Source organism: Psittacula echo (genome assembly GCF_963264785.1).
Source record: "Psittacula echo genome assembly, chromosome: 17".
Lineage (NCBI taxonomy): Eukaryota > Metazoa > Chordata > Aves > Psittaciformes > Psittacidae > Psittacula > Psittacula echo.
The window spans coordinates 8031385-8056783 of record NC_137753.1 but is presented as its reverse complement, the minus strand read 5'-3'; the positions used below and the strand labels follow the sequence as shown (position 1 = coordinate 8056783).

Sequence of the window (25399 nt, the reverse complement as noted above, 5' to 3'; positions counted from 1 at the left end):
TCGGTGCTCAGGGATACTCCCAGCTCCCTGGGAGCTGCGGCTGGAGCGAAGGATCCTTCAGTGCGATCATCGTGCAGACGAGGTGGAGATTGAGGTTACAAAGGACCACGCTGCCTGGCTGACCCCGGAGCATCCCGGGGTTGTCTCCCGTCGGGAGCGGACGTAATGCAATGTCGGGTGAGTGAAGCCGCAGTGAGTGTCTGGGCCAGCTGTGGCTTGGCTTTACAGCCAAAAGACCCTTTGGAAGGTGGGGAAAATGCATCCAGGTGTTCAGAAGAGGCTGGGAAATGCAATGTTGAGCTGGAGAAAGCATCCTTGTGTCTGTAGCGTTTCTCATTCCATATAGAACCAGTGCAGCCCTTCCCACCTTCTTGTTTCCTTTTGAATTTGCCCTGGTTGACATTAAGGAGCGGCTGAATGGGAAAGGAAGAGCTTTGTGGCAGGAAAGGGAAGAGGGCAGCACCCGTTGCAGAGCTCCTTGGGTGCCTGGCTGTGCCATGGCTGTGGTCCCTGCCACCATGGTCGCTGCCAGTGTGGCCACCCCACTTGCAGCCCCTCAGACCCTCTTTGCCCCTTCTTTAGCTCCAGATCCACAGCATAGCAACACTCAGGGGGGTTGAACCTCAACCCTGTTTTAATCCCAGCCTGGTTTGGTTGGAAGGGACCTTAAAGCTCCTCCAGCTCCAACCCCTGCCACGGGCAGGGACCCCTTCCACTGGAGCAGCTTGCTCCAAGCCCCTGTGTCCAACCTGGCCTTGAACACTGCCAGGGATGGGGCAGCCACAGCTTCTCTGGGCACCCTGGGCCAGCGCCTCAGCACCCTCACAGGGAAGAGCTTCTGCCTAAGAGCTCATCTCAGTCTCCCCTCGGGCAGGTTCAAGCCATTCCCCTTGGCCTGTCCCTACAGGCCCTTGTCCAAAGCCCCTCTCCAGGTTTCTCACAGAGGCACCTAGGTTGAACACTGCCAGCCATGGATGCTGGCTCCAGAGGCAGGAGATGCTCTAATTCTGCCTTAACACCCCAAAACAGGGGTGCTGGGCTGCAAGGAGCACATCCCTCCTCTCCCTCAGTATGATAGAGCCCTTTATTTAACCAGGATATGGGCAAAACGTGGGGTTTGGCTCTAAACAACCTCTTGCTGCATGGCCGGTGGTCGCCAGAGCGAGGATGCTCCCTGAAGCACTGGGCGCTTCTCTCTGGCTTGTGCCATACAGGGAGCTCCTGCAAACCTGGGTTAAGAGAGGTCAGCATGATCCCTGCCCAGCGTGGGGCAGAAACCTGCCTTGCTGGAAGGGTTTGACCACATTACATTGCCTTAGCCGGTGGTGTCAGCGTGTGGTGATGCAAGCGCTGGTTGTGCTACCACCTGCATCAGGGACTGTAGCAATAGGACAAGGGGTGATGGGTTCAAACTGAAACAGGGGAAGTTCAGGTTGGAGATGAGGCAGAAGCTCTTCCCTGTGAGGGTGCTGAGGCGCTGGCCCAGGGTGCCCAGAGAAGCTGTGGCTGCCCCATCCCTGGCAGTGTTCAAGGCCAGGTTGGACACAGGGGCTTGGAGCAAGCTGCTCCAGTGGAAGGGGTCCCTGCCCGTGGCAGGGGTTGGAGCTGGAGGAGCTGTAAGGTCCCTTCCAACCCAAACCAATCTAGGATTCCATGATTCCCTGCAAATCCAGACAGGAACCAGTCTGAGGTGAGCAGAACTGCTGGGTGAGCACTTTGCCTACAAGGACGTGATTCCCTCACCCATCTCCAGGGCTGGATGCACAAGTGTGATTCCCCTGGGATTACCAGTGACAGCAGAGCCTGAATCTCCCTCTTCCACATCCCCACCTTGTATGGAGCCATCTCCTTTTGTTTCTCTCAGCCTTGGGCTGTTTCCGCTGGCAGCTGCTGCCAGGTCCGGGTAGGACCAGACCTCCTGGTGGAACACGTTGGCTCCGGCTCCGGCGTGTTCTCACCACTTGGCTCATGTGGATGAGTTGATGTTGGCTGGGTGGGAAGGGCAGGAGGATCAGCGCCATCTCATCCCAGCCCTCTCTGGGTCTGGGCATGCCGCTGCCCATGATGTCTCCCAATCCAGGGGAAAGCCTGAAGGCTGCTCTGGAAGTTCCTCATGTTGCCCTACGTGACCCAAGCACCGTTCTCCTTTCCCCATCCCTCCTTCCTTCCTTTTGCCGTGTCTCCAGGGGCCCAGATGGACCTTGCCAACCCCATCCCTTTGATCAGACAGCACCATGTGGATGGAGGGATGGAGAAGGATGAAGGGAGGATGGTGGATGGATGGATGGATGGATGGATGGATGGATGGATGGATGGATGGATGGATGGATGGAGGATGGTGGGTGGGTGGGTGCGTGGGTGGATGGATGGATGGATGGATGGATGGAGGATGGTGGGTGGGTGGGTGGGTGGATGGATGGGTGGATGGATGGATGGATGCTGCTCAGGAGCATCCAGCTGGGAACAGAAGAGCACAGGGAGATCTGGGAGTCCTTTTGGGGTTTGTTTGCTTCAAGAAAGGTGTTTGTAAAGGGCTGCAGCTGCAAAGGGAGCTTGTGGAGAAGGTCTCTGCGACCAGCACACATCTGCTTTCAGGATGGACATGCTGCTGGGGAGAAAGGCTGCATCTGGGGACAGAACCCTGGGGCAGGGACCAGTGTTGGTGTTCACAAATGGTCCTGGGCTGGGGCTGCTTTGCAGGAGGTGTTCAGTGCCATGAAATGTGTGGTCCAGAGCTGGTTTCCAGCTCTGCTTGGATGCCAGGACATGTGTTACATGTGAGGCCATCACAGAATCCCAGACTGAATCACAGGGAAGAGCTTCTGCCTAAGAGCTCATCTCAGTCTCCCCTCTGGCAGGTTAAAGCCATTCCCCGTTCTCCTGTCCTTGCACACCCTGATGAAGGTCCCTTTCCAGCATCCAATTCCTGGCTCCCCTCTTCCCGTTACAGCCCCTCCTGGCTGTTGTATCGCTCTTGATCCCTGCTTAGCAGCAGAGGGAGCAGCAGATCTTGTCCCAGCGCTCTCCGTAGAGGCTCAGCGGGTGCCCTGCGCTGTGTTTGCCCACGAGGTGTGGCCTCTGCTCCAGGATTCAAACCGGTGGCGCAGCTCCGGCGCGCTCTGCCCTCCCCTCCCTGGATGCTTCCCAGGTGCACGGATCCCATCCCCGCATCCCATCCCAGCCGCGACGGCTCCGGTGCAGCCGCTGGGGTGAGTCAAGGCAACAGCCCTATCTCGCTCGCTGTGCTCTGGGGAGCAGCCGGGATGGGAGCAGGAGGTGAGGAACCCGATGGGGATGGGATGGTGCAGGGATGGAGCCGGCTGCGGCTTCTCCTAAAGCTTTGCTGCTTGTAGGGTCTTAAAGTGTTGCTGGTAACAGCAGAGTGCAGGTGGAGACGTGGCTGTGCTTGGATCATAGAATCCCAGCCTGCTTTGGCTTAAAGGGACCTCAAAGCTCCTCCAGCTCCAACCCCTGCCACGGGCAGGGACCCCTTCCACTGGAGCAGCTTGCTCCAAGCCCCTGTGTCCAACCTGGCCTTGAACACTGCCAGGGATGGGGCAGCCACAGCTTCTCTGGGCACCCTGGGCCAGCGCCTCAGCACCCTCACAGGGAAGAGCTTCTGCCTTATCTCCAACCTGAATCTCCCTTGTTTAAGCTTAAATCCATCCATCCGGGGTCGTTTTCCCAGCACAGCTCCCACCCAGCATGTGACTGGTTAATCCAGTGACCTCCTGGAAACAAGAACCTGCCCCAACCAGGAAATTATCCGCATGCTCCAGGGCTGGGAGCTCGCTCCTGGGTTGGTGTTTGTGCCACGTGTTATCTCGCTGCTGCTGCTGCTTTCAATCCCGGAGCTGGGACGCCACAGCTCGTAATCCCATGTGGATATAGGGATAATGAGCAAGTTCAGCTTCATGGCATGGAGGGTGATGATTCAAATCCACCTGGGATAATCCCTGCCTGTGGCAGGGGGTTGGAACCGGATGCTCGTAAGGTCCTTTCCAGCCCAAACCAGTCTGATGATGGCGATGCCTCCAGCGATCCCCATCTCCCAGGCTGGGGATCAGCAGGAATTGGAGGTGCTGAGCCGCGCTGGGCATCCTTAAAACTGAGAAACACCAATGTTGTGGCCACCTCCTCCATGCAGGGAGGAACTCGAGGAGCAAACAAGCATGAAAAGTGCCTGAGAGAGCTCTCCCTGCACTTGACCTGGCTCTGGACCAGCCCCGCTCCCTTCCCCTGGCTGCTAAGCCACTGGGTTTGTGCCAGCTTTTCTCCTTGGGCTCCTTTGACATCGTTCGTGTGACCATCACGTGCCACAGGCAGGTGACTGGGAGGTCCTGGGGTGCCCCGTGCCCGCAGCATCCCCCTCCCAAAGCAGCTTTGCCGGGAGCACGGATGGAAGAGGGGACACCGAGCCCAGCCACCTCCTGGGCTTGACCCAGGGATGTCATTGCTGCAGCCGGGAGCCCATCACCGTGGCAGCTCCTAAATAAGCCCTGGGATCAGCTCTCTTTATTTCCCCCCCTGTTCTTTGGCTTTGCAGACAGCAGCAGGCTGCTGGGGAACCAGCGGCCGGGATACGGGACGCTGCAGACGGACACGGACACATCCCGCATGGTAGGTGTGGGGAGGGAGGCACCGCAGTGCTGGGCTGGCACGAAAGCTGGGTGTTAGCATAGCATCCCAGCCTGGTTTGGGTTCAAGGGAGCGTAAAGCTCATCCAGTTCCAACCCCTGCCACGGGCAGGGACACCTTCTGCTAGAGCAGCTTGCTCCAAGCCCCGTCCAAGAAGAACTTGTGCCTAAGAGCTCAATCTCAGTCTCTCTGGCAGGTTAAAGCCATTCTCCTTGTCCTGCCCAGCACCGGCACAAGACAATGGTTTTTCAGCCCCACATTTACTTTACTGTCACCTGCCTGGTGTTAAACCCTGCCAGGACTCAGGGCTTCCATCAGTGCAGGATGCAGATGCTTGCTGACCTTCATTTCGGTTTGTTTTATGAACAAGCATTCCCATACAGGTCTCCTCCTCTCTTCCAGGAGGTCACAGGCTACCAGACCAAGACATGGCGGGTGGCCCTGTGCCACATTGGCTCTGTGCTGACGGCAGGGCTGCTCCTCATCCTCTTCCATTGGAAGCCAAGCCTGGAGGTGCAGGTGAAGTGCACACCCTGTGCCCTCAGCCAGGCCGACTGGGTCATCATCAGAGTAAGTCCTGGGAAGGTCCGGGGTTGGGCTCTGCTGCTGGCTTCCCAGGACGTCCTTGGGCATGTTCCTTGCTGCTTTCCTCTTCCACAGCCACCACCCTGGCTTTGTGTTTCTCTTCATTGTCCCTGCAGCCCAGACAGCATCTGGGAATGGGGCTCCCTACCTGGGACGCTGTCCCTGTTTGCAGGAGCAGGGGGGATCCATGGGGAGCTCCCCTATTCCCTCTGCTCAGCCCCTGTGCCTTTGTTGCAGGACAGATTCGGACAGTGCTTCACCACCCGTGTGTGCACAGAGGCGCTGGGCGAGGGCAGGTGAGTTGGGCTCACATCTGGACGTGGCAAGGGGCTCACATCTGCATTTGGCTTCCAGAGAGCGGGAGCCGTTTACAGCAGAGCTGGTGGGATGGGGAAGGCCTGACCCTTGTTTTCCATCCCGAGCAGCCTGGAGCATCACCCCGGGGCCAGGCTGGAGGACCGCAGGACCAGCATCGCTATCGGTGTGTCGGAAGAGGAGGAGAGCCGGGACACCATCCAGCTCCATGAGAAGGAAGAGGTAACACCGGTGACCCTTCCCACCTCTGCCTTGCAATTCCTCTCCCTCGCGTCCTGCTGACACCTTGTTCTCATGTCCTGCCCTGCTCAGAAGAACATCCTGCGGTACTACCTCTTTGAGGGCATGCGCTACGTCTGGATCGAGCGGCGGCAGATGTACTGCAAAGTCAGGTACTCCTCTGTCCCCTTTGCCGCAGCAAAACTCCTTGCATCAAAGTTAGGATGCGGGAGAGGGGCTCTTCATCAGGGGCTGGAGCGATAGGACAAGGGGTTAAGGTCTTTTCCAGCCCAAACCAATCTGGGATTCTGTGATCTCTCTGCTGCTCCCTTTGGCCCCTCAGCCCCCTCCATGTGGTCCTGACCCATCGGGAGGTCACACAACCACTGGAGCTGGAGCTTTTCCCTGCGCTGCAGAGCCTTTGGCGACCATCCCGGGGTGCTGGGTCAAGGAAGCCGCTGCTGTTCCCCCGGTCTGTTGGTGCTGCCTGTCTTTGTGGGCAGAGGAAACCAGGCAAAGCAGTTTGGCAGCTGCCCCGGGCTGGATGCTCCTCTCCGAACTGTGCCCTTTTGTTCCTGCTCCTTGGCAGCCGCGAGCTGCAGCAGGGGCTGAGGAACAAGATCCTCTCCCTTTCCCAAAGGGTTCTTTTCTGTCAGCAAGGACTTGGACGTGGTGTTTGTGCCTCTGGGCCAGGCTCCTGCTGATTTTGACTCCATTCCCCTGTTTTCCTTTCCCCTGGTGCTTGCCAGCATCTTGGATGAAGGCTGGACCTGCGCAGATCTGCACCTCTCGCAGGCTGGGCTCAGCCAACAGGACCACAACACCAGGTAGGGATCTGTCAGCTCCATGGGCCATGTGGGGAGCACAGATGAGGCTTTTCCAGGGGCCAGCAAATCAGACCTCAAAGCAGAAGTGCTCTGGATTGCCCTGGCTTGACTTCTCCACGTAACCAAGCTCCCAGGGAGGTCCGGGCAGTGTGAGGGTCCTTCAGGATGGAAATGCAGCTCTTCCCTAGCATGGATTTGCTTTCCTGTCCCTTTTGCAGAAGGAAGATCTACGGAGCGAACCTCATCGAGGTGCCGGTCAAGTCCTACGCGAGGCTGTTGGTGGAGGAGGTGTGTGTGCATCCACAGTGCTTCCAAAGAGCCTCTTGTCCCAGGGCAGATCCTGCTCCCGATCCCTCCCTGCCAGTGCTTTGCAGGCCCTTCCTCTTGGGTAGGGAGGAGATCAGAGAAAGCAGAGCTGGTGGAGGGGACCCATCCGGCCTCTTAGCTCAGACAGGAGCATCCCAGCTGGTTGCAGAGGTGGCTGAGCATCCTCAGGAGTACCGACCATAAACCAGGCCAGGGAGGAGGGAGGGTTTGCAAGCAGTCAGCCAGTGCATCCCCACCCCAGGAAGGGCCGGCTGCTCCTCTGCATCAGCAGCTGGTCCTCAAGGAGCTTGGAAGTCTCACAATCATAGAGTCATGGAATCCCAGCCTGGTTTGGGCTGAAGGGACCTTAAAGCTCCTCCAGCTCCAACCCCTGCCATGGGCAGGGACCCCTTCCACTGGAGCAGCTTGCTCCAAGCCCCTGTGTCCAACCTGGCCTTGAACACTGCCAGGGATGGGGCAGCCACAGCTTCTCTGGGCACCCTGGGCCAGCGCCTCAGCACCCTCACAGGGAAGAACTCTTCCCTTACATCCAACCTGACCTTCCCCTGTTTCAGTCTGAACCCATCACCCCTTGTCCTATCGCTCCAGTCCCTGATGAAGAGTCCCTCTCCATCATCCTTGTAGCCCCCTTCAGACACTGGAAGCTGCTCTGAGGTCTCCATTCAGCTTCTCTTCTCCAGGCTGAACAGCCCCGATGTTCTCAGCCTGTTTCCATACAGGAGCTGCTCCAGCCCCTGATCATCCTCGTGGCCTCCTCTGGCCTTGCTCCAACAGCTCCGTGTCCTTATGCTGAGGACACCAGCACTGCACACAGTGCTGCAAGTGGGGTCTCATGGGAGCAGAGCAGAGGGGCAGGATCACCTCCTTCAACAATGAGCTGGAGGAAGCTCTTCCCCCAAACCCTTCTCACCCTCCTTGTTCCCTTCTAGGTTCTCAATCCCTTCTACATCTTCCAAGTGTTCAGCATCGTGCTGTGGGTCTGTGACGCCTACTACTACTACGCCGCCTGCATCTTCCTCATCTCCACCATCTCCTTAGGGCTGTCCCTCTACGAGACAAGGAAGGTTGGTGCTGGGCTTATTTGGGACCAGCAGCTCTGGTGAACAACCTGTTCTCTGCTGCTGGTTGACCTCTGTGCTGATGTTGAGCTCCCTCTGAGCCCAGCTGGCTGAGGACAGCCCATGTTCCCAGGGGTGCAGCAGGTTTGCTTGTCCTTCCTCTGTGATGCTGAGCCTTCAAGACCTGTTTTATGGATGCTTTGCTGTGCTTTCTGAGCTGACTGCTCCCTCCCTTGCAGCAAAGCACCACGCTGCAGAACATGGCCAAGATGTCAGTGGGTGTCCGAGTCCATCGCTCCGGTGGAGGTGAGTGTGATGCCTGCGATGAGGGAGGGCTCCCGGCATGGATTTGGGATGGGGATGATGTGAGACCTGTTAAAAGGGGGTTCCTTGAACCCTTTCTGTTTGATCAGCCTGTCAGTGTCCCAGGCTGTCCACATCCTGGTGTGGGGATCCTACTGGACAGCTCACCATGTCAGAGGGGGACATTCAACAGGTTGGGACCTGCAGTGACAGCGTCACCAAGCCCCTTATATCAGTTCTTCAAATCTTTGGAAATTTGCACAAAAAGGGCTTCAGCTGAAAGATTTTCTTATACAAAAGGCAAGTTTGTGACAGGATGAGGGTCAGTGATAGCACACGGACTGTGAAACCAGCCTGGAGCAACAGGGAACCAGACTGGAACCACCGAACAGGGGCTTTGGACAAGGGCCTGTAGGGCCAGGCCAAGGGGAATGGCTTGAACCTGCCCGAGGGGAGACTGAGCTGAGCTCTTAGGCAGAAGCTCTTCCCTGTGAGGGTGCTGAGGCGCTGGCCCAGGGTGCCCAGAGAAGCTGTGGCTGCCCCATCCCTGGCAGTGTTCAAGGCCAGGTTGGACACAGGGGCTTGGAGCAAGCTGCTCCAGTGGAAGGGGTCCCTGCCCGTGCCTGGAGCTGGAGGAGCTTTAAGGTCCCTTCCAACCCAAACCATTCCAGGTTCATTCCAGGGCAGCTGCTCTGTGGTTTATCAGCTGCATGGGACCATCTGGTTCCCATTCCTGCAGGGATTACAACAGAGCCTGGCTGTGGGGTCTCCACTCCACCCTCCGTTACTCCTCTTAGCTTGTGCTAAGGTGGCAGCTTGCCTTGCCTGGAGAGCTGTAGTGGAGCAGATACTGTGCGTGCCAACACCCTGGAAGCAGCAACTCTGTTTCACCCTTATAAAGTCTCCTTAAGGCTCCACCTTCCATTAGGTCCCAGTTTTCCCTGATCCCCCCCCTCCAAGTCCTTTTCCCAAAGGTGTCTGAGCACGGCCATGCTCTCTTGCAGAGGAGATGGTGGTGAGCTCTGCAGACCTGGTGCCGGGCGACTGCATCAGCCTCCCTGCGGATGGGATGCTGGTCCCTTGCGATGCTGCACTGCTGACGGGCGAGTGCATGGTCAACGAGAGCATGCTGACAGGTGAGAGCTGGAGCTGGGGGCACAGAGCAAGCCCTGCGTCCCCTTGTGTCCTTCTCCATCGCTTTCCCATGCAGGCTGGTTGGATCCTGACACACCCCCCAGGGTGATAAACCTCCTCCTATGATGTTCCTCCTCCCTTCCATGATGTTCCTCCTCCCTCCATGATGTTCCTCCTCCCTCCATGATGTTCCTCCTCCCTTCCATGATGTTCCTCCTCCCTCCATGATGTTCCTCCTCCCTCCATGATGTTCCTCCTCCCTCCATGATGTTCCTCCTCCCTCCATGATGTTCCTCCTCCCTTCCATGATGTTCCTCCTCCCTCCATGATGTTCCTCCTCCCTTCCATGATGTTCCTCATGCAGGGGAGAGCGTGCCAGTGATGAAGACCCCTCTCCCAGCTGGCAGCACCATCTATTCCCCTGAGGAGCACAGGCGGCACACCTTGTTCTGTGGGACACAGGTCATCCAAGCCAAGTCCTATGTGGGCAGGGAAGTGCTGGCCGTGGTGACCCGCACAGGTAAGGGATTGAAGGATAAAGTCGGGATTAAGCTGCATCCTTTGGAACAGGGACTTTTGGGGCCAGAGAAGGGCAATGGAGCTGGTGCAGGGCCTGGAGCACAGTGTGATGGGGAAGGGCTGAGGGACCTGGGGGGTTCAGTCTGGAGAAGAGAAGGCTCAGGGGGGACCTGATGGCTCCCTACAAGTGCCTGAGAGGAGGATGGAGCCAGGAGGGGCTGGGCTCTGCTCCCAAGGAACAAGGGATGGGACAAGAGGAACCGGCCTCAAGCTGCACCAGGGCAGGTTTAGATGGAGCTGAGGAACAATTCCTGCCCCAAAGGGTGCTCAGGCATTGGAACAGGCTGCCCAGGGCAGGGCTGCAGTCACCGTCCCTGCAAGGGTTCACACCCCGTGGAGACGAGGCCTCAGTGCCATGGGTTAGGGGTGGCCTTGGCACTGCTGGGAACGGTTGGACTGGAAGAGCTGAAAAGTCTCATCCAACCCGGTTGATTCCATGATTCCATTATTCTGTTCTATGCCTTTGCCCATGGTTACCTCCTGCCCCTCTCCCACAGGGTTCTGCACAGCCAAAGGGGATCTCATCAGCTCCATCCTCTACCCCAAACCCGTGAGCTTCAAGTTCTACAAGGATGCTGTGAAGTTTGTCCTGTTCCTCGCCGTCCTGGGTAGGTTGAGCGCAGAGGCATGGCCAGGAGCAGCCAAACTCCTCTGCCATGGGTGAACTCCCCCTTCATCTGCTTTGCTTTGTAACCAAGCCCATTCTCCTCGCTCCTCCTGCACAGCTTTTATCGGCACGCTCTACAGCATCCTCATCTTGGTTAAAAACCAGGTAGGGCTGTTGGGGCTTGGGAGTCCTGGGACCAGCAGCAGATGCGGGTGGAGATGGGTGAGCGCTATCAGGATGCCCACCCCTCCTCCTCACCTACCAGGTCCCCGTGGGGCAAATCATCATCCGTGCCCTCGACCTCGTCACTGTCATCGTGCCCCCGGCTCTCCCGGCTGCCATGACCGTGGGCACCATCTATGCCCAGAACAGGCTGAAGAAACAGGGCATCTTCTGCATCAGCCCTCCCCGCATCAACCTCTGCGGGAAGATCCGCCTGGTTTGCTTCGACAAGGTGAGGCTTGAGCATCATCACCACGGGACCGGAGTTCCCATCTCCAGGGGCTGCCGTGGACCCTCCATCCTCATCCCTACAGACAGGAACCCTCACGGAGGAAGGGCTGGATGTGTGGGGGGTGGTTCCACTGGAGAACAACCACTTCATGCCCATCGTCCACGAGCCCCGCTGCCTGCCCGCTGGTCCCTTGCTCTACTCACTGGCCACTTGCCACACGGTCTCGGTGCTGCGGGCACAGCCCGTCGGGGACCCTGTGGACCTCAAGATGTTGGAGTCCACTGGCTGGGTAAGCAAAGTGATGGGCAAGGTGCCTGTCTGGAAAGAGGGAGGTGGGACACAGCAGGAGAAGGGGTGTTTGAAACCATCCATGGGATGGATAGCGTCTCTCTATCTCAGCATGCCTTGGTTGCAGCGCCTGGAGATGATGGAGGAGGAGGAGGAAGGCGAGCTACCTGCTTCTCAGCAGTTTGGGATGAAGGTCTTGGCTGTGGTGAAGCCTCCACCTGAGGAAGAGCAGCCGCGGGACAGGGTACGGCCCATGGAGCAGAGTAGCTCCGGTTCCCCACACAGCAAAGGGTGGTTGTGCTCCGCAGCCCCTGGAGGGCTTGTACCTCCCGGAGAAGGTCCTGCCTGGCCCTGACACCTTCTCCCTCTCCACAGAAGCACCAGGTACCTGTGGGGATCCTGCGGCGGTTCCCCTTCTCCTCCTCCTTGCAGAGGATGAGTGTCCTGGTGAAGCTGCCCAGTGAAGCCTCAGGCCACGTCTATGTCAAGGGTGCTCCGGAGATGGTGGCCAGCCTCTGCAGGAAGGAGACTGGTACGTGATGGAGATGGGGGTTCATTATCACTGCCCTGGTCCTGCTGCGCCATCATCCATCTGCATCCCTGCAGCTCATCCCCAAAGGGAGTTCTTGGTGATGCTGTGGGACAGTCCCCAGAGGCACGGGGCTTTGAAGTAGCTTCACAGAACCATAGAATGGATGGGGTTGGAAGGGACCTTCAGGACCTTCAGCCGCTTGGGGGGAAGAAAATAGGAGCTGTAAGACAGGGATTGGAGGCTGGATGAGCATCCAAAGCTATTTAAGCCTTTGGGAGCTTGAACCCCAGCTCTCCCCACTGGGTCTACACAGCCCAGGTTCATCCAGGAGCTCTTTTGACCTTGGTTTTCCCCTCGTGGCTGGCAGTGCCCACGGATTTCTCCCAGATGCTGCGGCACTACACCACGGATGGGTTCCGGGTCCTGGGTCTGGCTTCCAAACCCCTGAGTTCAGTGACCACGTTCGAGGAGGCCCTGCAGCTCCCCAGGTTGGTGCCAACAACTTCTTTGTCCATTTAGGCCTTGTTTGCTCTGAGCATTTCATGGGATGCTTCATTGCTCTGAAGTCTGCTCCATCCCAGCAGCCTGCAGGGAATTCCTTCCAAACCCACCCTGGGTTTTAGCTGTTTGTAGCAGTTGATGCTTGTGTTGAAGATGGTGTTGAAGGGGTCGTTGTGTCCACCAGGGAAGCTGTGGAGAGCAGCCTGAGCTTCCTGGGCTTCCTCGTCATGAAGAACGTGCTCAAGCCAGAGTCTGCGCCTGTGATTCACCTCCTGCGGAACGCCAACATCCGCCCCATCATGGTGACAGGTGACCCTGCAGGGGGAATGGGAACACAGGGCTCGGGAAGAGGTGGGACACGGTCAGCCCTTGATGTGGTGCAAGGGGTGAAGGGTTCCCCACCAGGAACCACGGAATCTCAGCCTGGTTTGGGTTGGAAGAGACCTTAAAGCTCCTCCAGCTCCAACCCCTGCCACGGGCAGGGACACCTTCCACTGGAGCAGCTTGCTCCAAGCCCAGCCTTGAACACTGCCAGGGATGGGGCACCCCCAAGTCCTTCTCCTCAGGGCTGCTCCATCCATCCCCACGCAGCCTGTAAGGAATGAGCTGTCCCCCAAAACACAGGGGAGCAGCGGGCTCCCCAGCACAGAGGTTGGGAGAGGGAATGTGGCAGGTTTGAGCTGCTCTTGCTGGCTTGCAGGACCCTGTGCAGCAACCACTGGTGGTGGCTGCTCAGCGCCTCCGTCCCTCTCTGCTAGGAGACAACATGCTCACAGCCATGAACGTGGCGCGGAGCTGCCGCATGGTGGAGCCGAAGGAGCGGGTGATCTTCATCAGCGCCTCCCCTCCCAGCCGCGACGAGCCCGCTGCCCTCAAGTTCATCCCGGCCGAGCATTCCCAGGGCGAGGAGCAGCCGGAGGTGGGTCCTGAGCCAGCGTCTCAGGGGGGGTTGTGAAGCCCAAAGCGCCCCTGAGCTTGGGGGACTCTTCCAGCATCCCTCAGAGCCGCGAGTCTGCCTCTTAAAGCCTCCGTTAGAAGACGTCCTGCTCCCGTTTCTCCCTATGAGCACATCATGTGCTGCTTGAGCTGATGCTCCAGACACGCTCAGCAGATGCAGCCAGCACCTCACATGAAGGGCTTGCTCCCACAAGCTCTTTATCCAAAATCCCATCATTTATATTCCTGAAATGGAGCTTTGAGGGACGCAGCTTTACCTGCAGTTGCTTTACCTGCTGCTCCGTGCAGCGAGGATGCTGGTTCAGAGCCTTGCCCGGGGGCTGGAGCTGTGGGAAAGGAGTTGTTTTCCCTTGCAGGGTCTGTCCCAGCCAAGGGATGGAGGCTTCCTGCAGCCTCAGGCCTGCCACTTCGCCCTGAACGGCAAATCCTTCGCTGTGGTTTGTGAGCACTTTGCTGAGCTGCTGCCCAAGGTGAGTCCCATGGCTGGGAACCCTCCATAACTGAGTGCCATAGGGGGTTTCTTTGCTGGTGCAAGGTGCCTCTGCCCTGCTGAGCTGGCAAAGCCCAGGATAACCAGGATGGGCAGGGGTGAGGATGCTGTGGTCCAGACACAGAGCGTTCCCTTCATTCAGATCCTCATCCAAGCCACCGTGTTCGCCCGCATGTTGCCCGAGCAGAAGACTCAGCTGGTTTGCAGCCTGCAGGAGCTCAAGTGAGTCCCCCCATGGATGGAGGGAGAGGGGATTAGCAGCAGTCATGGAGGGGATCCTGCCCCTCTGCTGTGCTCTGGGGAGACCCCCCCTGCAGCCCTGATCCAGCTCTGGGGCAGCAGCACAAGAGGGACGTGGAGCTGCTGGAGCGAGGGCAGAGGAGGCCATGGAGATGCTGCGAGGGCTGGAGCAGCTCTGCTCTGGAGCCAGGCTGAGAGAGCTGGGCTGGGGCAGCCTGGAGAAGAGAAGGCTCCTGAAGGGGAGACCTGAGAGCAGCTCCAGTGCCTAAAGGGGCTGCAGGAAACCTGGAGAGGGGCTTGGGACAAGGGCCTGTAGGGCCAGGCCAAGGGGAATGGCTTGAACCTGCCAGAGGGGAGACTGAGATGAGCTCTTAGGCAGAAGCTCTTCCCTGTGAGGGTGCTGAGGCGCTGGCCCAGGGTGCCCAGAGAAGCTGTGGCTGCCCCATCCCTGGCAGTGTTCAAGGCCAGGTTGGACACAGGGGCTTGGAGCAAGCTGCTCCAGTGGAAGGGGTCCCTGCCCGTGGCAGGGCTTGGAGCTGGAGGAGCTTTAAGGTCCCTTCCAACCCAAACCAGGCTGGGACTCTGGGATCCTATGCTTAGTGCAGAAGCTGTTGGCAGCTGCAGATCCCATCCTGCCCTCTCCCAGATGTGGCCTGATCCTTAGGGGGTTCAATTGTGCAGCCCCAGCTCTTTTCCCCCATTCCCTCATGATCTATCAGATCCCTTCTCACCACAGCTACTGCGTGGGGATGTGTGGGGACGGTGCCAACGACTGTGGGGCTCTGAAGGCGGCCGACGTGGGCATCTCACTGTCGGAGGCAGAGGCATCAGTGGCTTCACCCTTCACCTCCCGTGTGGCCAACATCGAGTGTGTGCCCACTGTGATCCGGTGAGCTGCTGGGACCCACATGTTGGGGGATACCACCAGGGTGGGAGGTCTCCTGAGTGCCTCCAACCCCTCTTTGGGACAGCTCACAGCAAGGGTGCTGTGCCTGGTGGGTCAATCTCTCTTTATCACTGCAGGGAGGGCAGGTGCTCACTGGTCACCTCCTTTGGTGTCTTTAAGTACATGGCCCTGTACAGCCTGGTGCAGTTCGTGTCTGTCCTGCTGCTCTACACAGTGAGTCCTGCGGTTGCCCAAATGCCTTTGGGTCTCCGCATCCCACCTGGGTTTTATCCTGTCCCTTTCCTGTCCCCGCACTGAGACCTGAGGATTCTGCTTCCCAGATCAACACCAACCTGAGCGATTTCCAGTTCCTCTTCTTCGACCTCATCATCACCACCACGGTGGCCGTGCTGATGGGTCGGACCGGTCCTGCCCAGGAGCTGGGAGTGGAGCGTCCCCAAGGGGCATTGATCAGTGTCCTCGTGCTGGGCAGCCTCCTCCTCCAAACAGCTCTGCTCATCACCGTGCAGGTCCTCAGCTACTTCATCACTGTCTCACAGAGCTGGTAAGGGACCCAGCTTCACCTGGGTTTGGTGATGGGAAGGATCACAACGAAGCCCAAGAGTTTGGCCTTGGTTTGGGCATCAAGGACGCATCCAGCCACGCTGCGTGGCTCCTGGCTGACCCTCTGCCTTGTCCCCTGCCTGGCTCAGGTACGTGCCACTGAACAGCACGGTGACAGCTCCCCAGAACCTGCCCAACTACGAGAACACAGTCCTCTTCTGTGTCACGGGCTTCCAGTACCTCATCCTGGCCGTCGCCATGTCCAAGGGGTATCCATTCCGGGAGCCGCTCTACACCAATGGTGAGGGTGATGATGGTCATGAGGGTGAAGAGAGACATCAAACCTTCATCCTGCTCCTCAGCCCTCTTCTTTCTCCCCCTCAGTGCTCTTCTTGATGGTCCTCATCCTCCTCTTTGGCCTCATGATATGGTTGACCCTCTACCCATTGGGCTTCCCCAAAACCCTGCTGAAGCTGCAGGGCATCGATGACTTGAACTTCAAACTGCTGCTGCTGGGGATCTCTGCCCTCAACTTCTTCACTGCCTTTGTGCTGGAGGTAGGTGGGCACTGGGGGCACAAGGGTCATCCCTTGGGGTCCGTCCAAGCAACCCCTTTTCCAGGAGCCATGGAGGGAGCAGGGCTCACCTTGGCATCGGCTCTGCTCTCCCTTTGACATCCCCAATGCCTGTTCTCCCCCCATCCTCGCTGCAGACCGCCCTGGACCACGGCCTCCTCGGCTGCCTCCGCAGGCTGCGCCGCAGGAAACCATCCAAGAAGCTTTTCAAGAGGCTGGAGAAGGAGCTGAGGCAGCAGCAGCCGCCCTGGCCCCCCCTCAACCAACCGCTCTTTGCGACACCCAAGATGTCCATCGCTGTGAGATAACACGGGCCGGGTCCTGCTGCCCTCAGCCCGTGGACACTTCTTTATTTATTTATCCTGGTAAAGGGAGGGATGCGGCGGGAAGGATCCTGCGGGAAGACCCTCGGCATCGTGGCTGTGGGGAGGAGATGGTGGAGAAGCAAACTGGGGGAGAAGGTCCAGAAGGAGAAGAGGAGACACCATCTCCTCTCATCCCAGCTCTTCCTCCAGGCCCTCTCCTGCTCCCATGGACCCACCTCCCGACGCTGGGCACCAGTACTGTTACATAGGGGGATGCCACCGTCTTTTCCCTCTCCTGACTGTCCTAAACCACCAATCCTGATGCTCTCATGGTGAGGACACCCACTGCAACCTCCCGTCTGCTCACTGTGACAGAAAAGCCCTGCAGCCTCCCCAAGCAAGCGCCCTGGATGTGTAGGAACTGTTTACAAAGCCCCCCCATCCCCAGCTTGCAGAGGATGCTGCTCAGCCCCAGGACCAGCCATGAGCCCCCTGTGCTTGTGATGCTCCCACAGAGCAGTTCTGCTTTTGGGTTATTGGACCTTTGTAGCATTAAACCCCCCCAAATCTCTGTATTTTTTAACTCTCCTGCAGTGCATTGAGGTGTAAGAGCAGCGTTCGGGTCCTGGATGGTGCTTCCTGAGCGTTCTCTAATAAATTAACACTATTTTCTTGAGCACTTGCTTGTGCTGCCTGTGTGGATGGGGCAGGGCAAGGAGTCGATGGGGTAATGGAGAAGGCGAAAGAGGTTTTGGGGTCCCCCCATTCTCCATCTGGGCTGGAAGATGCGGTCCTCAATGCCCCAAAGCAGAGTGAATCCAGAGCCGGCACCCCTGGGATTCCAGCAGCTCCATCTGTGTATAAATAACCCCCGAGCCTGTTTCCAGCTTGAATTTCCTAGAAAATCATCGTAATTGCTGGGAAAACCCAGGTGTCCTCGCCAAGGCTGCAAACCCTCGCTCCTTCAAGGGAGGAAAAGCCAAGAGATGGAGATGCCGCATCCCAAAAGGGGCCGAGCCGAGCCCCAGGGGTGTCTGCATCCCCTTCCGAGGGGGGGTTCAGCCTGGCTCTTGCATCGAGGGCTGGTTCTTGCAGGCAGTCTCCTGCATGGAAAGCCGAAACCCCTCCGAGCGCCAGCGGCGCCTCTGCCCTCCGGGAGCTGGGGATTAGATCAGGAAATGAGGCACAAGCAGAGGTAAGAGGTTTCCTGGCGGCCCAGCCAAGGCTGCAGTTATTAAACCAGGCTTCCTGAGCTTGGAAACGCGCACAAAGCACACACAGCCCCCGAGACCAGGGCTTGGTCACTCGGGGAGCAAAAGGGGACCCTTTGCCCCCTGGTTTTCCCCCTGCACTGGGGTGTTTTGCTTGGCTGCTCCTGCGCGGGGGGGGTGCAAAGTCTCTTTGATGATTAACAGGCAGCTCCTGCCCTTGGTTAGAGGTTAACCGGGCTGGGGACAGGGACAATGCTGCGGTTAGGGACAAGCAGGAGCTTTATGGGAGCAGCTTTTGGGTGTTTGGAGCCATCGGGATGGTTTCATCCATCCTCCAGCCTGGGAAACCAGGCTTGATAGCGGATGGGAGCACCTTAAAAACGTCCCTTCTAGTCTGAAACTGGTTTTAGAGCAATCAGATCCCCTCTGTGCTCGTACCTTGGCACAAGTGCTTGTGGGCAGTGGGTGCAGTGGGTGCAATCCTCCTCCCCGTTGCTCATCCCCATCTCCAGAGAGCCTCTCCCTCCATCCCAACCCTCGAGCACCCTCTGTTTGCTCCACTGCTGGCTTAGGACACCCTAAAGTGTGCAGGATTTCACCCCCCAGTGCTGGTTCCGTGCCTCCCCCAGGATCAGGGGGTTTATGGAGCATCCCTGGCCTCACTGGGATGCAGCCGGCATCCTGTGTGCTGCGGAAAGCCGCCAGCAAGCCGGGGGAAAGAGGGCCCCACGGTCAGCAGTGCTGGCTCCAGCATCACACAGGGGCTGCGGATCAGCTCCGGCATCCTCTGATGGGGTAGGAAAACAGGGAATTCTTGAGTAATTTTCCCTTCATCCTGGGATAAAGCTTTAAATCTGCTGCGGGGTTGCAGCACCCTCGCTGCTTCAGTGGGAGATGGAGCGCTAATGCCAAGCATGGAGTGAGGAGGAGTGATTTGGGGTCCCTGTATCCCAGTTTAGGGGGGTTTATCTCCATTTCCCCAAGACATTCGGGATCATAGAGCAATGCTTTGACACGATCCCTTCATTCCCTCCCCCCCACAGCAGCACAAAACCCAGCCTAAACTGTGCTCGCTGCTGCACAAAATCCTCCCTCCTTGCTTTCACAATCAAAGTAACATCAAATCCATTTCAAACTCATCCATCTGGGAAACCCAATCCCTATCCTTGATGACCACTGCATCCCTGTGCTCTCATTGATCAGTCTGGTTTCATTATTATCCCCCTCCTTCAGAGGCAGCAGTTGGGGCGGAGGAAGGGGCCGGCTCAGGTGTGGCATTAGGACCCAGCGGATCCCCCATGTTGGAGGTAGGAGCTTTGCTTTTTGGGTTGTTTTTTAGGCTTTTAACTCATTTCGGAGTTTTGGGAAGCGCGAGAAGGGACCCGGGCGAGGGCAGAGCCAGCACCGACACCGCAAGCGGTAAGGACCAGGCGAGAGGGACCCCCCCATCCCAACCCCTGCATCCCGCATCCCCCCAGCACCCCACGGGACCAAACCCCATCTTTGGGGCTTCTGAAACCGCCTTAAAAACTCCATCAGCCGAGCTCGGAAAAGCTGCTCCCAACCTTTTTAAGCTCATACCAAACAAACCCACTTATTTTTGGGGTGCTAAAGAGCCGCCAGCCATGGGGGGGACCCCCACTTTTGCAGCCTGACAGCAGATGCAGTAGGGTTTTGACCACTTCAGTCGATTTTTAACCACTTCCAAAAGTCTGAAACTCCCACAATGCCTGAAGGAAACGGGATTTTTCCTCTTTCCATCCTGGAATGAGACTGTAGGAAAGGGATATTTCAGTATTTCCATGTATTTTGTGTGTGTCCCGCGGGTGGGAATGGGACCCAAATGAAACCGCGATGTGTGAAAATGGGAATGGGGGAAAGAAGGGGGGTTTTTACCTTTGGTTAAGGGCCCCCCTCCCCCCCCCCCCGAGTGAATCCTTTTCTTTTCCCTTTGTTCTCCCACCCTCTGGCAACTGGAGAGCTTGGGGGGAAAAAAAGGAAAGAAAGGAAAAAGGGGAAAAAAAGGGAGCTGGGGGAGGGGGGAAGGTGGGGTTTAGCCGAATGAAAGAGCGAGGCTGTGGTGTTCTTTCTTCGGGGTTGATTGTTCCCAGATGTGCAGTTGCAGCAACATCTGGCGCGGTTGGAGCCGCTGGACCCCTGCACGGAGGGGAATGGAGCCGGGGAGGGGACCTGGGGCATCGCCCCCACTGGTGCTGGTGGTGGGGAAAGGCGAGGGAGGGAGAGGAGGAGGAGGAGGGAGGAGGTGGCCCCGTTGCTCTTTGGACAGCGGGGGGGGTAAGGGCGGTGTTGGTGACCCCCAGCATCGCTGCCCGGGGGGCTCTGGGGGTGGCGCTGGGTGCTCCGGTGGCCTCAACCGGGAGGAGAGGGGGTTGGCGTCGCGGTGCAGGGGAGACGTGAGCCGCCTGTCCCCGCCGCCGGCCAAGCCGTGCGGGCTCGCTCCAAGAGCTCCGCGTTCGGGGGGAATTCAGGGGGAATTGGGCCTCGAGAGAAGCCGTGGATGCTGCAGACTGTGCTGGGGAGTGAAGGGGCTGGGGGGGGGGCTGGTGAATCCCGAGCTGCGTGGCCGCATCCTCAGAGCCTTGGCTCCAGGTTTTGTGCCAGTGCCCCATCCCTGGCAGTGTTCAAGGCCAGGTTGGACACAGGGGCTTGGAGCAAGCTGCTCCAGTGGAAGGGGTCCCTGCCCGTGGCAGGGGTTGGAGCTGGAGGAGCTTTAAGGTCCCTTCAACCCAAACCATTCTATGATTCTGTGATCAATGGAGGATGATGTGGGATGCCTCCGGAGGTGGGCATCCATCTGCCCCACAGCCTTGCCCCAAGCTATCCCGGTGGGATACATGGCACCAGGTGATTTGGGGCTGCAGGATGTTGGTGCCAGCATCCCATAGGACTCCAGTATCTGGACACCCAGCAAAGGTCAGGATGGGCATCTCCAGCCCCTTTCTGGCACCTCAATGTAGCCCCAAGCTCCCCTGGTTCCCTGTACCCATCCTACCCTAGCCAGGGCCCAGATCCAAGGCAGGATCTAAGCAGCTTGATAAAGCCTCCAGACCCCTTCCAAGCACCCAACAGACCCAGATCTGTGCCATGATCCCGCTCGTCCCTGCGCTATCCCTTTTATCCTAGGACACAATTAGCCTGGGTTAAACCCAGGTCTGAGGCTTCCTTTGCGGTGGGAAGCAGATGGGGCTTGGAGGGACCCGCATCCCACCAAGGTGCAGCCATGGGTTGGTGATGGAGGCCTGCTGGGACCCACCAAACTCTTGCTTACTAAACTCCTGGTTATCAGATCCCAGCTCAGGCAGGGACCAACTTTGCGGCTTCCCCAAAGCTGGGAAGGGTTTGGAATCAGTTGGATGGAAGAGGATGTAGTGCCCAAAAGATGCAACTGTGGTGGCTGCATTTTGACATGGATTAGTCCCAGCCTTGGCAGTGCTGGGGTAGAGGTTGGACTTGATGAGCTTAAAGGTCTTTTCCAGCCTGGCCGGTTCTATGGTTCTGTGCTGGAAGGTGCTCTGGTGATGGTGACGATGTGGTGGCTAGAAGGTGCAGGACAATGTCCCTAGAAGATGCCGTGCTTTGATGATCTCAAGGACATGGTGGCTACAAGGTGCAACACTGGATACAGCTCAAGAAGTGGTCACTAAAAGGTGCTGTGCTTTGGTGGTGGTGAGGATGTGGTCCTTAGGAAGTGCAACACCACAGTGATGGTGCAGGGCGATGTCCCTCGAGGATGCCGCACTTTGGTGATGGTGAGGACATAAGGTTCTGCACCTCGCTGACTGTGCAGGATATGGTCTCTAGAAGGTGCTGTGCTTTGGTGATGGTGAATCCCTACAAGATATAGTTTGGTGATCTTGAGGACATGGTGGCCAGAAGGTGCAACACTGCGCTGATGGCACAGGATGTGGTCCCTAAGAGGTGTTACCTGATGGCGATGGTGCAGGATGTGCTCACCAGAAGGTGATGGAGGGGATGTGGTCATAAAGAGCTGCCATGCTCTAATGATGGTCCCACTGACCCCACCTTCCCCAGCATGGTCTCAATCCCAGCAGGAATGGTGAAGCCACATTCCCATGCTGGGTGGGATCCAGGAGCCTCCTGATGCTCCCACTCAGCATCAGGGGCAAGACACCAATGGATACCACTGGGTTTGGTCATGTCCACCCGTGCCTCAGTTTCCCTGCTCCCGGGGGTGCCGGGAGGGATTCTCCATCGCTGCAGCATCCCGGCGCACTGGGAACGCCGCCGTGCTCCATTCCCAGCAGCCAAACACGTTCAGTTGGACCTTAAAGGAGTTTTGTGGGAGAATTTCTCCTTTTTCCCCCCCGTTTTCCCCCTGGAGCTGGTTTGGGATGATGGGAATTGCGCCGCCGCCGTCCCCACCAGCCACCACTGGGAGCGGGGTTCCGGCACAGCCGGCCTTGGCCCGTGTTCCCGCCAGGGCAGACAGACCTTGACATGGAATCTCGCTTGGGAAGTGCTGGGAAGCCGCAAGCAGCCAAAGCTGCCAAACCCAGCGCGGGATTTCTCTTGAAAGCGGGTTTTTCCCTCCCCAGATCTCCACATCCCATTGGATTTAGGGCATTCCCAAGCACACACAGCATCCCCCAGCAGCAGGGACCCCCCCAGATAATCCCTTTCCCAAGGAGCAGGGCTGAAAATCCCAGGCATGGAGCCCCAAGTGACTTGGGGGGGATCCAGACGTCCCCCCCATGGCGGTGATTCAGACATTCCAGCATTTCTCATCCCCCGTCATGCTGCCCGGGGGATGTTTGAGGGTTTGGGCCTTGCAATTCCCGCGGGAAGCCCGGTTTTGGGGAAGTTTCTTCATTTTCCTGGGGTTTGGGTGGGTTTTTGAGCCAATCCCTGAGGACAACGTGGAGGGGGGGGGGCTGCTATAGGGGATGGAGTCTGGAGGGGTCTGGGATCTGTGTCCCCTCCTCCCTAATCCCTTTGCTTGTCCCTCAGCCCCATCCAGACCCCGGCTGCATCCCGGCCCGCGCGGCTCCTCCCTCGCTGCTGTCAGGATGAGAGCGGTCGGGCTCGTCCTGCTGTGTGTGCCAGGTGAGTGTCCCCAGGGCGAGGTGACGCCAGGAGCCACCCTTGGGCGCTGCACCCATAAGGGGCAAGCATCGCCCCATTGCCTCTTGCACCCCAAAACTAACCCCAAACCCCAGTTTAGGCCCTTCTTTATGCTTCAGGTTAGGGGGTGCGGGGGGTCTGGCATCAAGCGCATCCTTCCTGCTTTGGGGACATGGAGGTGGCACCAAAGTGGCACCTCGGGGCTGGGGTAACAGCCAGAGCAGTGGTGATTTGTGACCCCCGGAGGGGCTGGCAAAGGCGGGATGGAAACAAGGAGGGAGGCGACGGAGCCAGGAGCCTGGAGCCAGGAAAACTTCGGGTGAAACCAGCTCCACACAAAGGGGAGGCAGCAGCTGGAAGACATTAAGCAGTTGAGGCTGAAGGAGCCTGGGAAGGAGGAGGCAGCATGGGGGGGAGTGGACAGAGAAGTCCCATCCCAGCATCATTCCCATTGCTGATGGATGGAGGATGTGGAGGGATGCGGCATCTGGAGGGGCATCACCCCATGTCCCTGCCGTGCCATGGGGATGGGAGTGACCTGATCCCCCCTTCCAGAAGCATTCTGCCTGTGTGATCCCATCATCTCATGCGCACTGACCTCTGAACCCCAGTTTCCCCCCTGGATCCACGGCTGGTTTAGCTCCCAGGGTCTCCATAAGGGTTACGGGGGATGCCTGGGGTGTCAGGAGCATCACTGGGGTCAGCTGGATGCAGGATGGGCAGGGTCCTGGTACCCAGGTGCTGCAAGACATCGGGATCATCCCCAGCTGTGCCTGGATAAGGCAGGAATCACTGCTCCCCCATCAGTGAGCATCCCACCTTCAGCGTGTCCCTAAGGATATTTTGGGAGATGATGCAAAGGAGGAGAGGTGGAGGCAGAGCAGGGAATCCCCATCCGGGCTGGGGGTGCTTTTGCCCCTCTAAGTGATGCTTCCCCCCCTGGTTCTTGCATCCCAGCAGCGCTCTTGGTCCAGGCGCAGTACAGCAGGTTTGAAGGCATCACCTACCCCGAGCCGGTGCAGTATTCCCAGTACGACCAGCAATCAGGTTAGAGCTCCCTGACTGGGCAGGGGCTTCACCCACCTCCCTCCTGCTCCTTTTCCTCCCTCTTTGTGCTTCCTCTGCCTAAAACCACCAATCCGATGCCTCTTCAATGCTCTTGGCTCCATCCCTTTCCACCTTACACTTCCAGCCTCCTCCCAACACATTCCCACCTCCCTCCTTGTACATCTTCTTCTCCTTTCCCCTTCTACCCACTATTTCTTAAGCCTTTATTAACCTTAACCCCCCCTCTGTGGGATGTTGCCCCATTCCTGGGGTGGCTGGAGGGTGTTATCCCATCACTCAGGCTGCAAGTATCGGGGGGGGGGCATGGCTAAACCAGCCCTGATGGGGGGTGTCTGTCCCTAAATCCCACCCTCAGCCCCTGCTGTTTTCCCTTTTATTCCCTAGAAATTCAGGATTACTACGACTATCACGGTAAGTGGTTTCCCTGCGGGATGTCGGATGGGGGGGAGCAGGATTTTGGGGAGTGCCCACACTGTCCATCTCCCCACAGATGTCACCCCCCGTGCCCCTGAGGAGCAGTTTCGGTACCAATCCCAGCAGCAATCCCAGCAGGAAGTCGTGCCGGCTCCAACCCCAGGTGGGTACCAGCATAAGGATGCTCCAGCCCCAAAACCCAGGCAAAGATGCTCTGCTCCTTCCCTAAACGTCCTTCCCCCTCCTAATTCAATCTCCCCACAGCTGCTGCCCCAGAGACTGAGCCCACAGAGCCAGGACCCCTTGGTGAGCCCTTGTCCCCCCTCACTGGCCCCCTTCTGGGGGGGTTCATCCTTCCTTTTATCCCAGCTGGGATAAGGATGCGCTTCCACCCTCACTACCCTGGGTTGAAGATGAGGACTGGGAGAGCATCGGGTTAAAGTTGAGTGGATGCTGAGCCCATCCCCAGGGCATCAGGCCTCATCCCGATGGATTTTCCCTTTTCTCCTTGCAGACTGCCGGGAGGAGCAATACCCCTGCACCAGGCTTTACTCCGTGCACAAGCCCTGCAAGCAGTGCCTGAATGAGATCTGCTTCTATAGGTGAGCAGGGATGGGGGGGGGGAGCTTCCCTAACCCCCAATCCCTCTATTTTGGGTCCCCCCCGTTCATTTACACCAACCCCATAACCCCTTTATCCAGCCTCCGCCGGGTTTATGTGATCAACAAGGAGATCTGCGTCCGCACCGTGTGCGCCCACGAAGAGCTGCTGCGAGGTAAGGATGGGGGGTACCCCCAAACTGGGCTCATCCGCATCCCGATCCCCTTTTTCCCATGGTGATGCGGGTTGGACCATCCCAACAACCCAACAAATCGACTGCATCATAGAAGGGGCTGAACCCCCCTTTTGCGCTATGACATCCCAATGGGATGCGCGCCGTTTTCCCACCATTCCCGGCTGATTCCCGCTCTCCCGCAGCCGACCTGTGCCGGGACAAGTTCTCCAAGTGTGGGGTGATGGCCACCAGTGGGCTCTGCCAAACCGTCGTCGCCTCCTGCGCCCGCAGCTGTGGTGGGTGCTGAGCTCCGGGGGCCCCCCCATCACCGGGACCCCCCGAAACCCCCTTCCCCATCCCTGGATCCTGGTCTCCCAAGGTCCCCATCCCACTCCGGAGCCTCCTCACATGGTGCTAATGAAACGGTGCATGAAAGAACATAAG

General features: G+C 58.2%; 2 protein-coding genes across 12 annotated transcripts; both read left to right on the top strand.

The window, feature by feature from the left end:
- The first annotated feature begins 39 nt into the window (after positions 1–39).
- ATP13A2 (ATPase cation transporting 13A2) lies at positions 40–22621 on the top strand. 11 transcript variants are annotated; one of them, XM_080631124.1, is made up of 32 exons: positions 40–177; positions 2951–3276; positions 4547–4620; positions 5041–5208; positions 5461–5519; positions 5649–5760; positions 5851–5930; positions 6507–6584; positions 6803–6872; positions 7841–7975; positions 8209–8275; positions 9277–9408; positions 9771–9926; positions 10483–10593; positions 10711–10757; positions 10858–11046; positions 11133–11335; positions 11446–11578; positions 11710–11866; positions 12234–12354; positions 12552–12676; positions 13126–13286; positions 13681–13794; positions 13957–14036; positions 14791–14943; positions 15078–15174; positions 15282–15505; positions 15654–15805; positions 15889–16061; positions 16217–17579; positions 18935–19014; positions 22585–22613. In XM_080631124.1, exons 2-30 carry the CDS (start codon positions 3138–3140, stop codon positions 16385–16387), a joined length of 3681 nt encoding a protein of 1226 aa, XP_080487250.1. In that variant the 5' UTR covers positions 40–177; positions 2951–3137; the 3' UTR covers positions 16388–17579; positions 18935–19014; positions 22585–22613. The 11 variants fall into 11 exon arrangements, with proteins under 11 accessions (XP_080487250.1, XP_080487251.1, XP_080487252.1 ...); XM_080631125.1 differs by having other exon boundaries at positions 11129–11335; positions 11462–11578; positions 22585–22611; XM_080631126.1 differs by lacking the exon at positions 10711–10757 and having other exon boundaries at positions 11129–11335; positions 11430–11578.
- On the top strand, positions 22560–25399 carry MFAP2 (microfibril associated protein 2). Its single transcript, XM_080631151.1, has 7 exons — positions 22560–22680; positions 23656–23745; positions 24151–24177; positions 24257–24343; positions 24695–24782; positions 24882–24955; positions 25159–25399. The coding sequence occupies exons 1-7, from the start codon at positions 22644–22646 to the stop codon at positions 25260–25262; spliced, it is 507 nt and encodes a 168-aa protein (XP_080487277.1). The 5' UTR covers positions 22560–22643; the 3' UTR covers positions 25263–25399.